This window comes from Peromyscus californicus, unplaced genomic scaffold (genome assembly GCF_007827085.1).
Source record: "Peromyscus californicus insignis strain IS unplaced genomic scaffold, ASM782708v3 Scaffold_16__1_contigs__length_79575227, whole genome shotgun sequence".
Classification (NCBI taxonomy): Eukaryota; Metazoa; Chordata; class Mammalia; order Rodentia; family Cricetidae; genus Peromyscus; species Peromyscus californicus.
Window position 1 is genome coordinate 46,281,482 of NW_026294458.1, and position 18,861 is coordinate 46,300,342.

At 39.4% G+C, this 18,861-nt stretch overlaps 1 protein-coding gene across 1 annotated transcript in view; it reads right to left on the reverse strand.

Annotated features, from left to right (window-relative positions):
- Positions 1–9,495, reverse strand: part of Epha3 (EPH receptor A3) — a 317,372-nt gene extending 307,877 nt beyond the window's left edge. Inside the window, exon 1 of the mRNA XM_052740962.1 lies at positions 9,289–9,495. Within this exon, the coding sequence (XP_052596922.1) occupies positions 9,289–9,376 (88 nt within the window). The 5' untranslated portion in view covers positions 9,377–9,495. The remainder of the gene's footprint in view (positions 1–9,288) is intronic.
- Between the last annotated feature and the right edge of the window lie 9,366 nt (positions 9,496–18,861).

The following is an 18,861-nucleotide window of genomic DNA, read 5'->3' on the forward strand; positions in this document are numbered from 1 at the left end:
TATCACTCTTAATTATTATAGAGAAAGGGTAGTTTAACCTCTTCATAATCTGTTGATGAAACAATTCTGGTATTAATCAAATGTACAATTTAGCAACCAAATTGAATGAATTTTCCAAGTTGTCTCAGTCTTCTTTCAGGCTCAGCTAGATAAGTGGTCAAGATTGTTGTTTTGAAAGCAAATAAAACTCAGTTTGTGGATTTTTATGTATTTAATTAATTTTGTTTAATAATTTATTTTTAAGTCTTAAACATATGCAAGGACATACTTTGCAACATTATTTTAAAGGTCAGATTTCCATAGGTTTCAATCTCATAGGATATTAAAAACTTACTAACAGAATACAAGTGTTTCATAAATTCATGTAAAATTTTAATTACCAATTGTGTTTTTAAGTCAAGTTTACATTTCCCTTGATTTGGAAGTGTTATCCAAATCCACACAAGAATTTTAAAAGTTACACTTGAGGAAAAGAATTGCTGAGTTATTTTCCAGATGTGAGGGAAGGGAAAAGAGCTACCTGCTAAGTCCTTCTCTTTTCCCAGTGACTCAGTGGCAGGATCCCTCTTCCAGTCAGAGAGTCTAACAGACAATACGTTAGAATTTTTAAGTAAAAGCCAAGGGTGGTGACCGACTTCTACAATCTCAGCACTTGGAAAGATCAAGAGCTCAAAGCCAGCATGGGCTACATGAGCCCATGATTTTAAAAAAATCAAAAATCAATAAATAACATTTTTATAGGTTAAGCATTGACATCACAGCAAGGCAAGAAAGATACTGAAAAGCAGCTTGCTTTCTTAGAAGTCTGATGTCATCAATATGCTATTTTTGCTTTTTGGCAGGTAAAGGGAATTTATTGCATCAATTAATGCTAAACATGTGTGCTGAAATTCTCCCTGAAAGGCATAATTGGCCCCTACTTAATTTGCTATTTTCCAAAGTGCTCTTAGCTACCTTTTTAAAAATAACTCTCTTCAACAGGGCTCAAATATGTTTAATGTAAACTAAGATAAATCACTTAATTTTATTTTTTATCTTAAGGTATATATATAAAATGAGTGGGTTTCCGCAGGAAGCAGCACCTACAGACCTGCATTTTGGAGCATGTCTGTTTCCCCCTCTTCTGTGGCAACTTTCAGAGTCAGCTCACACTCCATTCTTATCACATAAAACCCTCAATCATCACACCCTGGTTATGGCGACAGTTTTCTCACCATATTTTCTCTGTGTAATCCTGGAGAAAACTTTATTTGTGGGTGAGGCCAGTGGTGTCTGAGTGCTAAGAAAAGAAAACCGAGGCCCAAGTGGGTGCAGAAAAGCCTTCACAGGCTTTATCTCCTTTTCTCTCCCTCAACTTCCTCTAACTAACAGATATTCAAAACTGTGACTAACTTTACAGATAAGCATGATTTATGTGCCTCACCAGTTTGGGAGTTCAAAGTCCCCTTGCTGATTTCACTTAATTTCTCCTGTCAAAATTCTCAGTGTTTTGAGGTTAAGCTTGCAAAGTCACAAAGCAAATTAGTTCGGTCACAGAGACCGAGGTGGACCATCTAGTGCTGTCCTGGAGTGAAAGGACACTTCACCAGTATACAGGATTTGCAGAGAGGAGAATGCCGTCAATATGGATAATCAGAGGGCGAGTTGGAGCCTGGAGCCTGTAGTATGTTATTGTGATCTGTTTCCTCAGCTGTATCAAAGAGGTGCCCTAATACTTATTTTAGGGGTGACTGATGTAAGGTCCAGTGAGGAATGAATGGCGAAGAGACAGACAGTGGAGCAGTGAGGTTATAACCCCAGTGGGGAACAGAGCATTGAAAACACACTTAACTAAGGATTCAGCCATTATTTTAGAGGAATATTTTCGACCTGACACATCCATAAAAATATCAGGAGCAGTGAACACTTGGATCACCCCCACTTTGAGGAAACCCTCTGTGGATCGTTTCAAGTTTGCCAAACTCCAAAGAGAAAAATGGTACCACTCCGAGAGAGGATTTGGGCCTCAGGGGATGGGGGTGGAGGGCGACACTCCGATTGTGTCAGAGGGAGGAGGCTTCTAAAAACACTACTTCAGCAGTGAGTCGGGGACTAACAGGTGGCACGGGCAGGTGACTTTAAAGAAAACTGGAAAAGAAAAACAATTCCTTTATTTAGAAACTGGAGGAGCGGAGGAGTGAAGACTGTGGAGAGAGCAAAAAATAGCAAGGAGAGTCAGAGAGCAGCCAACGCGACAACTGGGTCATCAGAGGTCTCTGTATGTCAGCAACTGAGAGAAGATGCTTGTCCAACCCTCCTCCTCCGCCTCCCTCCATCACCCGGTGGGCGGATGAAGGTAGATGGAAAAGATACCACCGAGTCACCCCCGGACGCCAGGTTGAAAGGTTTGGTTGATAGCCAACGGAAGAAGCGGCAAGGAAAACAGAGATCTGGGGTCTCCTGCGTAGATCAGGATTTGTTGAGGGGGGAGGAGGGGAGGGACTGAAGGGAGGAGGGGTCGCGTTCTCTCTAGGCCTGATCGGGTGCAGGTGGCGGCCAGGTGGGGAAGAAAAGCGCGGTGGCAGCCCCGAGGCTGCAGGCAGAGGGCGCGCGTTCGTTGCTTGCTAGCCAGCTTTGGCTAGAAACGGTCGGGAGTTCTGTGTCCAGGCTCCTTTCAGACTGCGGCCAGCGCAGGTGACGCTGGCAGCCAGCACCGCACCGCCGCATGCTGCGGGACGCCGGGCGTCCAGAGCAGCCAGCATCCCTCCTCCACCGCGCCACGGCCATCCCGGCTCCGAGCCGCGCTGCAGACACGGTCCATCCGCGCCGGATTGAGGGGGAAATGGCGTGAAGAGCTCCCCAGCCCCGGAGGGCTGACAGCTGGCTGTTTCACACCCTGCCTGGGTTTTAATGACGACAGCTTCCAGGGAGAAAACAGTGAATGGGGCTGGGGAGGGAAGCGCCCCGGCTTCCTCGGCTCCACTGGTCCCCTACTTCCAGCAGCTGGGGGTTAAGATGCCCTGGCGTGGGTGTGGTGGCAGCCAGGGGTGCTCGATTCCTTTGTGGCCAACCTTACAGCCATTCCCTGTAAAGTGCCATAGTGCTAAAAATTTACTAGGGGCACACACTTCTAGAACTTAATCCATAGTGCGTTTTTGAATGGGGGCAGTGCAATGCAATGCAAAGAAAGAGAAAGAGGCTCAGTCGTCTCCTCCTCTGGCCACCCCTGTCCCTGACGAAGACCGTTCACAGTAGTTTGTTTGTACAGTGCTGCGATTTGTTTCCCCCCTCCTTCCTCACCTATTATTCTCAGTTCACCATGTTGGTTTGGATTATGTGGATTTTCACCCTTTGCTTTGACTAGAACAGCAGGACGTGGTTTAGAAAATGAAGGGGTGTGTGGGGTGGGGGGGGGGTGCACATTCATGGCTTCCAGTTTAATAATGTCACTTCAAGTTTGAAGCTTTATTTGCTGAACTGGTTTTGATTCCAACCACCCTCCACGTGCATGAGCCCAGGTTTTCAAAGGGGAGAGCAGGCTTTGGCTCAAACTCTTAAAACTTTCCTGGACAAGGCTTTTGCTTCTGGAGAAAAACATCAGTAAGTGTGTAAACTTAAGAGGAGAAATAAACGTGCATAGTCCTTTTTTTTTTTTTAATCTGAGGTTTGGGGGATTTCATAAAAAAAATTGATCACCCAGATGATTTAAGTGATAAATATATTTTAAGCAAGAACATTTTTATATTATCATTGCCTTTAGAACCTGTGTTCTCCTCTCCATCTTTCTAGTCAACTTATTTTCTTTTCACTTGCATAAACATTCTTTATATTGAGCCACCCTTTTAAAATGTATTTAAAAGAAAAATGGTGGGAAGGAAAATAAAAATTGCCAATGCTCATATTTTTTTTGGGGGGAGGGGTATCTGCTAAGTTCAAACAAATACCTGATACTGGACAGCCGTGAACAGACCTGCCTGCAGAGTTTGAAATCAAGGGCACACAAGAATCCGTCCTTTGAACACAGGAGCAATGGCTTCCAAGAATGATGGATTCATGGTTTGGAAACTGTTGTACATTATTAATATCACAGCACTGTTTTTCTTCCTAAAGCCATTACAGCAGAACCATCTAAGGTTTTTCCTTATTTATTTCCTTTTTTATGTTTTTGAGGAGTAAATATTTAATCCCAGCTTTCTATATACCTGGAAAAATAATATAACAAAGGTTTCACACCAATCAACCCTTTATTTGAAAAATGTGTGAAAAGCTACTTGCACACTTGGTAGAAGCCCCTTACTGACCCTCAGTGGTGATAAAATCCAGATCTCTTAAAACAACCAAAGAGAGACACCGAATCTGCTCTCAATCTCGCTGAAGCAAGAATTGAAAGAGCAAAGTTTATTGAACACTTTACAGACAAATGCGCATGTTAAAAAATAAAGTTGGCAATCTTGAAAAAAAACTCTCATAGAAGTTAGTATTCTTCCAAGAAATACATATTTCTCTGTACATCTAGTGTTTATGCCAAACAAAACCATTGGAAAATGACTCAAATCAAAGGTAGCCCACATCCCAGATCTCTAAGTAAGCACTGTCTGTAAGAACTTATCGAGTTTTGATGATTTGTGGAAAGTTTTATTAATACTTTCTTGAAGATTTTATGACTTGGAAAATGTAACTTTCAGGAACGTTTGTGCTGCTTCCATTTCCACTGAAGCCACTAAATCAAATATATTGTAGAAATACGCTTTGCCTTAAAAAATCCTGTGCATATGTAACTGATTATTTGATATTTAAAAGCTGTGTATATTTTATTTCAGAAAAATTTTCAATGTTCTCCTAAGAAATTGAACATTTAGTGATCTTTACAAGGAAGAAGTTCTTTTAAATAGTATTAAACATGATTTGACCCTTAAAGAATATTCAGAAATTTGAATGTTCAGGTGGGGATAATACACTCAAGATAAAGAATCTTACTGAATCATCTCTTTAAATTCAAATTAATGATCAAGTTAAAACTATCATATTTTATATGAGCAAGGAGCAAACCAAGAGTAGATTCAAGTAACAGAAAACTTTATGTGAAACTTTATCAAGTTAGTAAATACTTGAAAATACCTTTAAATTATGATTTGATAATATACTTTGCTTTAAGAGTGGGTATTAGTTTCATTATTTATGGAAACTTCTAATTTCTGCTAATTCATGGAGAAGATACATTTACGTACAGTATAGCCATGACTTAAACATGGCAATGGTGTTTTATGTAGTTTTCATTTTATAGGTCTAGTCACTTCTGGCTTATGAACATAACTTCTTAGTTTAAGGGGAGAAGAAAAATTGTATGCATCATAGAATCAGTAGGAAAAAAACCTATAAGCAGTTCATAGCCACAGTAAGGCTGCTTTGCATGTCTAAATCTACTGTACTTGCTAGAATACTTAGTATTTTAAAAGGATTATTAATTTTTCACTTCTGAAAAGAGCTGATGTCAAAATGAGGTGAGTAGGGTCTTAAAGTGAATATTTCCTCACTTGAATTTAGTGGTATCAATATTATTCTTTTGGAAGATACAGATTCACAATGAATTAATTTCATGATCAATTTTGAGAGGTTACAAGAACTTTCTTTTTTGGCACAATCACAATATTATCATAGCAATTCAGATTGTCAGTAAAAGCTTAAACAAATTTGCTGATAATCCTGTTAATGACCTAGGTCAAGTGTTAACTGTTGTGGGTTATAAAGCAGTGAAATTAAGGTTTCTCCTACCTCCAGGCAAACAGCACAGTTATAACTATTGGGGGTGGGTGGAGGGGCAAGCTATTAGGAGAACTATTAAATTACACAAATGTATAATGCATTCAATTATTTAGTCTAGCATGAAGAAATGCTATTAAAAGCAAATGTAAGCCTTCTTTGGAAAAAAAAAAAGCCCATAAAGATGACATGATAGCTTAGCTCTCTGTTAATGTTTCAATCTCGGGGAGTTTTTATTTGAGGGTGAGAGTTTATGTACATTGAAGGTAATGCCGATTCTGAGTAAGTTTTACAATGAAGAAATTATTATTTAAATATTTATTGTGTCAACATTTGCCTACTGCTCTAAGAGAAGAATAAAGCAGACATCTGCAAGTTTTATTTTTAATCTTCAATCACATAATCGCCTCTTGTACTTAGCAGAGATTTCATAGACAGTGTAATAGCCACTCCAGAAAAGTTTTCCAATAAGTAGTATGTAGGTATATAGACTGAATTTTATTGAACTTTATTTTAAAAACTCATTTTCAGTATAAATAGTGCAATGGGTAAATGTGAATCCAATTTGTGAGGACTGATGGATGGAAAATATTGCATATAATATTAAATAAGCTGTGCATTCTGCTTCAGACTGCTACAAATACTTGTGTATAAAGAGTACTTCAGGCGGTTCTGAAGTTGGCTGAACTAATAAAGGTCAATCACTTGACTCTGTATCAAGTTTTAACTTCTTTCCAAAGTTACTGTTCACCATTATCTGAGTCCCTGCGAGATGGAAACAGAACAAGAGTACAGAACAAGCATAGGGTCTATCCTGATTAAGCAGTGCAGTACTAAATTTGCTTTGAAAAAGTTATTTCCCATTGGAAGTCTCTTCCTGTGCCATATGAGTGGAAATAACTGATTATTGTTAGCAAAGTCTTTATTAACTTCTTTGTGGGTATTGAGACCAGATTTTAAATGATCCTCCAAATGGTGCTTCTCTATTATCATCAAGAAGGCCAGGGAGAGAAAGTTGAATTTGGAATCACTTTCTTGAAAGCATGGTTAGAAAATCACTAATTAACTGATGGGTTGGAAAATTCATATCAAACTCAGTTACTTTTCTTTAGTTTGGACTCATGGAGTTTCAATAGTTTTATTTAATTACCTCAGGTTTTGTTTAAGCTCTCGTAAAGACAAGTTCCTTCAGCTCAACGGCCTGGTTTTGTTCTGCCATTTCTGTCCTGTCTAACTCCATGATAGGAGAATGTATTCTAGCAGATATGCCCCAGTAAATTGTCTGTAGTTTTAAAGTACAGTTTTCAGCACAATCTACCTTCTCACATATCTTCAGTTTTCAAAATGAACCATTTCAGTTCACCTTAGCTCTATATTGGGGTCCAGATTACTTTGTTAGGGGAATTGCATAGAATTTGTGGCACAGATCTGGGATTTTCACTTTCCATATGACTCAATTGCTAAGAGCCAGGGTATTGGATAATAATTCAAGCATCACTGGAGTATTATCTAGCTTAAACTATTCATCCTAACTCTTGTTTAAAAGTGCTAGCAACCTCATAAAGAAAATGAGACAGTAGGCATATGGTAGAGTCTGAAAGACTAATCCTGTAAACAATAGACACATAAAAACTTTCACATGATCAAATTAAATGATATTACATGAGTTTTATGAGTATTTTTACCATTATATATCTAAATTGTTCATTTGTACCTGTCTATTGGCATACATTATGCAATCATACATACATAAATGTGGTTTAAAGCCAATTAAGATTTAATTATACTTATTTAATTAAATTAATATGCATTGTTTTTATATGAGTGTGAATAAGGTTAAGGGCATTAATTTTTTGCAATTTAAAAAAAGGTTAAGTTGACCTACAAATGTAATTTCATCTGTATCCTGTTCATCACTAATTCAGTGAATTCATTGTCTGGATAGTTTATATACATTCCATTTGGAAAAATACAACTCATCAAAACAATGTGGCAATTATATTGTTTTCTAGTTACTGTTTTAATATATTTGGAAAAATAGTTTGAAACTCTGACATACTGCTGTGTTATTCATACAAATATGACTACTGGTGTCTATTTTTTTCATGAAGAATGACAGACCATTTCTTTCAAATGAACATTTTAATTTGTGCTACTAAAAAATATTTTTGGCAAAGATGATTTTCCCCACCACCATGATGAAAATAAAATCAATTTTTATTTTGAAAACAGACAAACTTAATGAAATCTGCCAAATTGATAAAGACAGCCAGGACACTGAGGAAAGAAAATTAAACTGTCCCATTAGCAGTGAAAGTAGGTCATCAAACATTTGAAGCAGTCCTTGTAAGAAGGGGTTTACATATATTTTTTTCACATGTGCATAAAAATAATCTATACAGCATTGGCTTGACGAAGTATTTGTGAGTGTTGCACACCTACTGTGCTTCCCGCCCATCACTTGTTCTCTATTGTTAACTTGCTCAATAAAACATTAAATGTTCAAAATCATTAAGAGGAAATTAAACTTGTACGTGTTGCTGCCAGGCAATCAATTATTTAGAGAAGTTACGTTTTAAGAGTATGTATTCACAAATCTTTAGGACTAGGTCGTGAAAAGTCTGTAGAAAGGCGTGATGAGTCTGCTCAGTACACACAAAACCAAATATTCTCAATATTAGGTTTACACTTTGATCCATTGAAAAGCCAGGGATGCCCGTTACAGGGACAATAATTAATCCAACATCAAGGAAATGCCGTTAGCTGCCCATGAGCGGTCTTTCTAATTTGCTATTCAGTTATTTACTGTATCCGCCCAGGAGCTATTCATCAATCAATCATTAAACGCCTACTCCTATTTGTAAGAAAGCCCTTTATTTAAAAGAACCCATCTTAAGCTCACTTATACCCCTGCAAACATCACTGTTGGTAATGGGGCACGCATATGCTGCCCCTGAGAACCTGTATCGCTGAGCACAGCATCGCCCGGCGGGATCCACATCACTTCAATAATGCGGTTGTAACATAAACATACGCACACACGCGCGCGCACACACACCTCGGATCCAAAGAACCCCCTTCCCTCTAGTCCATTCATAAATGCCAAAGGATCTAGCAGGAGCAACCTGTCATTATCTTTAAAACACACCGCGGGATCCAGAGAGAAGACTAGCCTTTTCTTTGAAACTTCTCAGAGTACCACATGGTCATAATTAGAAAATGAAATACTGCCTTGGCTATTTGGCAATTAACAGACTGGGTTGTGAAAAAAAAAAAAAAAAAAACGGAGGGTTTTCTTGCTTTCTGCTTCAAATTGGCAAACGTGGCAATCGCTTGAATCGCTATCAGATTAAAACCAGATTTATTATTATTTTTTTTTCGACGGTTTCCACAATCCCAAATCATCTCCCAAAAAGTATATTGGGACTGCTACTGGGCAAAGACAATCTTTCGCTGCCACTCCTTCGGAAGGCACCTCGGGGAACAGCGCGCGGGTGCAGGAACTGCGGGCTCCGTTCCGTTCTGGGGGCGGCGCGGTACCTGGCTTACCTTCGTTGGAAGGCTGTGGGCTCAGTTCCCCGGAGCAGCTGAGGACGCAGCAGCCGAGCAGGACGAGGATGGAGAGGTGACAATCCATGTTGCTGGTGCACCGGGCAGTGAGAGGAGCATATCTCCACGAAGCATGCCACTGATGTGAGGGGGAGCGCTCTGATTGCTGGAGAAGTTACCATGCTCCGCTCGCAGTCTGATGTCAAGTTTGACACTGGAGATAAGGAGGAGTCTGGCTGCCTTTCCGCGAACCCCGCTCGGGGACTTCGCTGGGTCCTAGTGCCGCCGGAAACGGGCGCGGAAGAAGAAGAGCAGGGCAGCCCGGTGGCAGGCAGCCAGGTCGGATGCACCCAGCCGCGGAGGAACGCGGTGGGCTGGAGGTCGAGGGTGTTGCCAATGGGGCAGGGAGGCGAGAAGTTGTGCTGGGACAGCGATGGAGAGTCGTGGGAGCTATGCGTTTTCGCTGAAAGGCAGTTGTTTGTTTGCTATGCTTGATCAGTTGTCTATTTCCAAAAGAGTCCTGATAGAGGTTCTGTGAGTAGAAAAGAAACTAACGTTCAAAAAAAAAGCAGTATTCTTAAAAAAAAGGGGGGGGGGGAGGCATTGGTTTAATGTTTATATAATTGCGAGGACCACTGCAAATTATCCCTTTACTGTGTTCAGTGTGATCACAATTCTCTTCGTGCTCCAGCAAGACAAAAGTACACATCCTAGATCAGAAAGTCTGTTGCGTCTGCCACATGGCATCAGACTGTTAAAAGGGATTTGGCACAGCGATTTCAGCCCACCAGGGCACAGTCCAGTTCCGAACACTGGGGAAGTAACCAAGTAACAATCGCCCTCCCGGGACAGTAGCAATCCTAGCCACAGCAGTAGCTTCGGGGCCACCACTCACTCCACAGGGTGCTGGAATTGTAATATAAATCAAACTCCGAGTTCTGAACAATGAATGCCGCTGCCTACACCAGCTAGCATTAGAACTTTTCTGTTCCGTGAGACTCCAACATAACTCACAGCTCCCTGTTCAGCCTCCCAGCCACCACTAATCTAGTAATATTTGAAGACTGCTTTTTAACATTGAAAATCCAGTAGCTGCCAGAGAATAACGCCCTTGGACGTTCTCACTTACTTTGCAGGATGGTTATAAATGGTCTCATGCCGAACAATCTAACTGCAGTCTCTTTTAGCCATGTACATTTTGCAATGCATACTAAAAGATATTTCAATTATCTTTGAAATATGTCCTAGAAAGTGATTTCTCACCCACCCTCTCACCACCCATCCATCTCAGCCTATCCTGAAAAGAAACACGATGATCACCTCACACAGATCCAAAACGGAAACCTAGGCTGGCCATGCTCGAACACCAATGATCAGTGTTCGAGCTCTGAGAAGTGAGGCTGAGTAAGTTTGAAAAGGTCCTGGTATCAGATATTCATTTCACAAGCACTGCACTTCCGGTGACCCAACACAATTTCCCCATGAATTTAGGCTAATGGCTTCTGATATGTTTGTTGGCTGCTTGGTGAAGAGGGGTTGGCTTGAGGAAGCCAGATGGAAGAGACCGATCCTGTTCACACACTCTTCCGTGGGAGACTTATTTGTCTCCCTAACTCCTTCTCACAATATGCCACCAGGGGCTGCAGAGCCCACCACTGCTAAACCTGTCTCTGTTGAAAAAAAGAGAAGCTGATCAGAAAAGAGGGGTAGGGAGACCTTGTCAGGATGTTTACAGTTCCACCACGGCAGATCCATTGCTTCACAACTGAATGCGATTTTTTTTCCTGGAAATTTGAAAGAAATGACATTGATTTCAGATTGCAATTTGAATGCATCTGGAAAGGTCATGATAATTAGTTGGTCTTTATGAACATGAACTGGCTTTCCCCTCCCTATTCTGTTACTTCTCTGTCACATCTAACAAACACTGGTGCCTGTGAAAAGGACATTCATGGTTGAACAATACTACAAGTTGGTTAAAAAAAAAAACCAAACCAAACCAAACCAAAACAAAAAAACCATGAGTTTAAAGCAGTGACTAGGCTAGGCACATAAAATAAATGATAAAGGGTTTCTCATCTGTAGACTTCTTAGGCCAAAAGACATCTGAAAATGAGAGTTCCTGGAGCTGAGGATGTAGCACTCTTGGTAGAGTGTTTACATGAGGCCCTGGGTCCTAACCCAGCATTACAGAAACAGGGTGTGTAATGCAGCACTTGAGAGATGAAGGCAGGAAACTCAGAACTTTAAGGTGATTTTCCATCACACAATCAATCTGAGGATATCCTGGGCTACATGAAACCCTGCCTCTAAAACTAAAAGAAAGAACCAACAAAGGAAAGGAAGGAAGGAAGAAAAGAAGGAAAAGTTCTCACAACCTCAGTACTGTTTTGGACAGATGTGAAAAACAGGCCAATAAAGAGAAAAGAAAAATGAGTTTGCCTTACAGTAGGATTAGAAGCACAGACAAGAGGACAGTGGATTCTTGTCCAAAAGGAGGTGCTGAACTGTAGGGAGAGGTAAAAGTGCCATAGTTAAAGAAGGGCTCAGTAAGCACTGTCAGGAGACTAAAGGAGGGCAAACGAAATAGGAAGAATATCTGGTTGAAGAGAAATTTTTTTTTTAATTCCAACTTATGTGGGGCATAAAGTACTCTTTTTTTTTTAAGGAAGAGTGTTAGCGTCAGAGGACAGAAAGGAAGCCAGAGCACATGGTGATAGTTTAGGGAACTATTCTTCACAGGGCAGATTGAAAACTGCACAGAAATCCCCACGCCACAGGCCAACATGTTTGCAACCTATCCTAGACTAAAGAGAAAGAGCAAAATCAAAAATCAAGAGATAAATTGACCATGTCTGAGTTTTAGGAAATTATTATAGTCATAGGATAGGCCTGGGCATTGTCAGGTGACGGTGAAGGGCTTCCAAGAGTGAGAATTGAAAGGGATCTCTTCTTCCCACCACAGAGAGGGAATCTGAACCAGAGACTTTGAGACCTAGTAATTTGCAACTGAACCACTGCTGGGTGAAAAACAGGAGTATTCCAAGACATGATGCTTACATCAGAAGTCGTTACAGGGCAGTATTAGGGTCTATCAGAAAGAATGATCACCTCCTGGATGCAGAAGAAAGTACTTTTTTTTTTCTTTTCAAGAAAAAGCAGAGTTAGGGACCTGATTTAGAAGTTAAAGGAACATTCCTGAAAGAGATAGCAATTGACCCATATCTAGGAAAAGGAGCAGGGGTGGGTAACAAAAAAAAAAAATGTGCTTCAGAAAAAAAAATGACTGTGAAAAACAAGCTTCTTGGAGGAAATGGAACTTCTGTTATTAGAACATCGATGCTGAGGTGGTTTCAGAGATTTGGAAGAGAAGAGAGAGGAAAGCTTGGAAAAACCTAATCATGAGTTCTGAGGACTTTGGGACTGTAGGATGATTAGGGTTATAAGAGACTTAATTGGCATTTAAAATGGGAAAGTTTCGACAAAAATAGCAATACCAATAGCAAGAGAAGGTAACACACCAACACTCCTTGATGATGATTGACATAGCTGAAGACACAGATCTCCTGTGGGGCTCTTCATTCAAATCAGTCTACAAAGCAGTTGGTTTAGTTTTGCTGGCTTTTGGGGAGATTTTGACACTAACAGATCCTACCTTTTAGGGATAGCGTAAGCATTATATAATGGTTAGGATGCTATAGAGAAAATGATATTCTAGTGTCTGACATATTAAAAACGTTTATTACACTTTATAAAAAAAAGTCACTAGTCAAAGTGGAGTCTGGACTGTTTGATACTGAGTAGTAAGAGAATTTCAAGTCAAACAAGCATGAGAAAATTGTCAAAACTTCACAATAGGTTCATCTTACAACATGAAGAATAGTGGTGTCTATGCATCCTTTTAAGTTCTTATTTGACTGAGTGCAAAAAAGATTTGAAGATGGAAAATGGCAGAGATTGTTATGTTACATAAGTCTAGTTGGAATAACCCGAGGGAAATGAAGTATGAGGAGACAGAGACCTTACCTGGGTTGTTCTGATAGAGATTATATGTATACAAAGGTAGCAAGGTACATGTGTGTAAGAAAAGGGTAGGCAGGGAGATCAGTTGGCTGAAGATCAAACTGGAGCACATACCAATATTTACCATCTTGAGATGGAAGTGGAGGACAAGGATGTAGAAGAGATGAGCTCAGTAGAAGAGTGAAATAGCCTTGAGAGTTTTCACGGGCATACACTGTAAGCAGCACAGCGTGCACATAAACCCCAGTAAGATCCTAATAGGTGAGTGACTACTGGCTGTAATACATTTTACAATGAACCTCTACCCCTGTCCTGTACTCTGCTACTGTGGCCAAAGTCACTGTTGACCTCGGATTAATGACTCTCTCTTTTTCAGATATATGCAGAAGAGTGCTGAGATTGTGGTGACTCTTATTGGCTGATGTTCCTTAGCCTGACAGCTGTACAGTTGAGACATCCTGTGTTGTGTGTATTCTGATTCCAGGACTAGTACTGCTCTTTAGTCATCTTGACGCTTGTAACACATCTACAAACACATCTCTTCCGCACAGAAAGGCTTCCCCACCTCTTCTCTTTTTTAACAATCTTAAATATCTCATTTGCTCTTAGTTTTCACACACACGTGTGTGGGCTACAATATTGTATCCAGCATATGTACAATAATCAATATAGGCTATTTATAATTTCCATCTCTTCATATGTCACCAGGTTTATGTTGGGAACCTTCACACTCTCCTCTGGATTTTTTTGAAAAAGACAATTAGTTGCCATGTGCTGTACTTACACTGTTGCATATCAGAATTCCTTCGCTCTGTGTCTTCTGGTTCTCATTATATGCCTTCTCATGCTTCCCTTTTACTGCTTTCCCCTGCCAGTCTCTGACTTCAGACTTCTACATAGCAACCTTCTTGTTTCCACAAAGGGATGACAACCTGTTGTGCTGTGTTGCTGTTCCCGTCTTATTCCACTTAGTGTATGCCTTCTGCTTTTATCCACATTGTCAAAAATAACAAGATTCAAGCCCTCCCAGACCCAAATATTATTTTATTGCATCGATCTAACACATTTTTAAAATGCACTCATCCATTGGAGGACATCTCAATTGAGTTCATTTCTTGGCTACTGTGAGTAATTTGGTACTAGGCATGAGCATGTAGATCTCCTTTTCCATAAAGATTTATTTCCTTCCCATGTATGCCCAGCAATGGGATTGCTGAGTGGAAGTATGATGATGGTGGTGGTAGATGTGTTGTTAAGAGCCCCAAGTCTGCAAGTTGGATCTCAATGATGGAGTCAAGGGAAAGAGGGGCAGTAGAAGCAGGGTTATGTGCCTACCTAAGCAGTGATGCAAAGAACTGGCTGAAAATAAGGTGTACTAAAGTTGGGGGAAATGGGCTCTATTAAGACACATTGAGACCAAGCCAGAAGTTTTGAGGGAAGCAAGAGCATAAACTGAAATTTAAGAGATGAGTGGAAAATTGTGAGTAGCTTAATTTACAGAAAGAAACATCGTAATTTCCCCAGAAGATCGCATACAGCGAGGGGAAATGATGCCTCTGAATTGAATTCTGATAAAAAAAAATTATTCAAAATGCAAAAGGAGGTTGAATTTATTATGGTAAACCAGAATGTATGTTGTAAAGGAATGGTAAGGAGAGTGAGTCAGAGGGGTCAACAGAGATGCAAAGTCCAGGAAGGGAGCAACCAACCGAAAGTAAGGGGAAGGTTCCTCAAAACTGAAAAGAAAATCGCCTTTGTAGTTAATGGACAGAACAGAAGACCCAGAATCTCTTCCTAGACTAGGTTTTGAGATGCAAAACGCCCCCCAGACTATGTTTTCTTAAAGAAGGATAAGACACCAGGGACTCCATTATGCTGTGGGGACTCCATTATGCTCACAGGGTGAAAAGCAAATGGAGAGAATGAATCTTGAAGAATGTGCCGTTTTGCAAGTAAAATATAGAAAACGATACTTGCCGTAACCTTTACAAGAAGTCTTCCGAAGAAAGGCTTGATGGAAGAATGCTTTCTGAAAGATGATGGGTTTTTTTTTTTCCAGAAAAATGCTGAGTTTAGTTTGGGATTTAGAAAGTCTGCATATGTGGTACAAATTCATCCACTCTATTTTAACGTTGATACTTACTGAATTAATATATCTTGAAACTGAACATAAAAGTTTTTGCAATCAGTGTAAAAATTAACCTGTCTGGAGTAATTGAAAAAAAAATTAACTATAAATTAGAACTTCTTCACCCAATTGTAAAGCTCCCCAAAGAGAAGTGGAAAAAAATAGATCATAGATATGATTTGCTTGGTAGAATTCACAGGTACTCTTACAATTCAGTTCTGAAATATATTTTCACTTTTGAAACAAACTTTATTACCACAAGTACTGCTTGGGCTTCCGTTTTGTCAAAATAGCATCAAAATAATCCAGGATCTCATTTTAAAAATCCGAGAAAATATCCAAAACTTAAAGAAAACTCTGAGCTAGCATTTCGGGACTGATGTGATGAGAGACTAAGAGAGGGTGATGGTTGATGTGAAGCTTCTAGTTCCATATAGTCCTCATATAAGCCCATCTGTGAGAAGTAATCCATGCACACACACATATTCATCCTGACAGACTTCATCATTCATGCACCCGATGCACACATTGGATTGGTGCTATCCATCAGGATTCTCTGGAGTAGATCTAGAGACCTCGTTCACCTGAAGGATCCACTTTACCAGATAGACAGCAGGGCTTACAATACTGTTCTGCCCAAAAGCTCCTCATGATGTCTGTATGACCACCTTGGCAAAGTTCTTTTTGTTATGTTTACATGCAAGGAGGTCTGACATGATCAAAATGGGAAAAAGGGATAAAATATGGTTCAATAAATTAAAATGGATCTCCACATAAGCCTGGAGGTCAACCTACGGCTGCAGTAAAACATATTATGCTATACCTTTGAAGGTATGTAAATGGGACCACGCCTTCCTTACTGTGAACTGGTATTACTATTGCCAAAATCATTCTTATATGCTCTTTCTCACTTACTTATTTGCATTATTATAATTGTTTCTGATTTTTCAATGTATGAATTGTCTTTTGGGTACTCTTAAATGAGAAAATAAATACCTATCCCTTCTGTAAGAGAAAAACACTATCTGGCAAAGTAATATATAAAAATCCATTTCATGGGGCTGGGCAGTGGTGGCGCACGCCTTTAATCCCAGCACTCAAGAGGCAGAGGCAGGCGGATCTCTGTGAGTTCGAGGCTAGTCTGGTCTACAAAGCGAGTTTCAGGAAAGGCGCAAAGGTACACAGAGAAACCCTGTCTGGAAAAACCAAAAAAAAAAAAAAGAAAATCGATTATGTGATCATAATGGCTTGATAATTTCTTCAACAAACTATAGATGTATTAAGAGGCCAAATTTCAACTATACAAGGAGATTTTCAGGCTTAATAACCATAAGAACACTATTATTAAAACAAGCTCATGGCTAAAGACAAAATGACTTTGTATTTATAAATAGTAGAATGTTTTTCTGCCTGTCTTACTTAATTCTTTTCTTTCTTCCTTCCCTCCTTTCTTTCTTTCTTTCTTTTTTTTTTTTTTTTTTTTTTTTTGACACAGGACTTCTCTGTGTAGCTCTGGCCTTCTTGGAACTCACTCTGTAGACCACGCTGGCCTTGAACTCAGAGATCTGCTGCTTCTGCCTCTAGAGTGCTGGGATTAAAGGCGTATACCAAGCCACCACCCAGCTAATAGAATGTTTTTCTAAAGCTGAAAAAAAAAAAATCTGTACTTCCTGACAATGTATTTTAAGTATAAAATTTTAAGCATTTTCATTTTCTCTGTGTATTGTATTGTGATTCAGTGAAGAAATAATAGCAACAAAGGCCTTCAAGTTGAAGGTGATTTATTTTAGGATGCTCCAACAGGTGATACATTACTAGCTTGGTAAAAATGAAGGTGCATTCAAAGACTTTCTTCCCATTAAAAGATCGGAAAGTAGACTTATTTACAAAATGCCCTGTGGTGGTGCATTGAAGTCATACTGCATGTGAAGATCACATTCCTTCAGTTTTGTCTCGTAAGTATCTGGTGAGCCCGAACATAAAATAGCATTACTCAGTACAGAATAATTAACCTATTATGTGCTTGTCTGACCACAGCCGTTAATTCAGCTGGGAACCGGAAAAGCAATCCATAGTGAGCTCGAGAGCTCTCATTTCAGCAATGTTAAACATTTGTGATTTTTCACGGATACTCCAGTTTCCACAAGTGCCCATGCAACCTCACCTGCTTTTCCAATTTGTCTCCTAGACTAGGCTCTGGGTCAATGATCCCTATTATGTCATGTCAATACAGTGGCTAAATGATGATAAATAATTGAATATGTGACAAGTAATCCACATCTGAACGTCAATCATCTTAGTTAGGTACTATTTCCCCAGCTGAAGGGACAGTTTACTTCCATTTCAAATTCTATGTTTTTATATCGCTACACATTTTATATTGGTGAATATACCCCTTAAATAAAAAATAATATGTATTTGTAGAGATTATTGCAATTCAAATAAAACTGAATTTGATTAGCAAATTGATGTAAAAATTGATTACCATTGTGCATTTTAGAAAAATATTATTGTGTTTCACAGTTTAATGATAGTAATGAAAGAAATTAAAATGTGCATATTATACTTTAATATTTCAAATGTGTAATATTTGATATTTATATTATTTATTTAGTTTATACATTTCAGATAGTTGTCGTTTTCAAGCACGTGTTTGAGTAAAGCCCCAAGAAAATGAGTTTTAAATTCTGTTTCAACTTTTAAAACTATCATCCTAATGTCCAAAAGCTGTAATACATTTACAAGTCAAGCTTACACACGGGCAGTCTGTCTGTTGAAGGTGCCATTTCTAGCAAAACAAATGAAGGAGCAGTACCATACACAACCACTTCATCAAAGACTTTTATTGTTAAACCCTTGGCTTGGGAAACTGCGATGCAGCACGCCCTCCACTAGAGGGCGGAGAAGAGGCAGCAGCCACTGCCGCGGAAGACTGAGGTGTTTAGTACAGTGTTCCAGACTACTGAGAGGCCATTGGAGAAAATAGCAAAGATTTATTTGTTAGTTCATTTTAACTAATTTTGAGTTGTAGAAAACTCTGAAAATATTGCAAATGTCCATGCACATCTATAAATTCTGTCTAATCACCCAATCTAGTTCCTACCTGGCCAAGATATGATTTCGAATTCATCATGGTTAGAAAAACCAAGAGTCACATTTGATTCTTGGTCTAGGGAAAGCTACAGTTTTCCACACTAAAAAGGGCAGAGATGGGTGGTACATTGTCTCCTTTCTCATTCTCCTTGAGAGATAATGTATCTCCAATTAAAACATTTAATCAGAATGATATGAATGTAAATTTACAGTCTACTGAAGTCATCATCTGAAAAACACGGTTTAGGTAAAATTTAATGTAAATGGAAAGGAAATGCAGCAAAATTGAGAATGAAATAAACAGGATATCCAAAGGAGCCATTATTTAA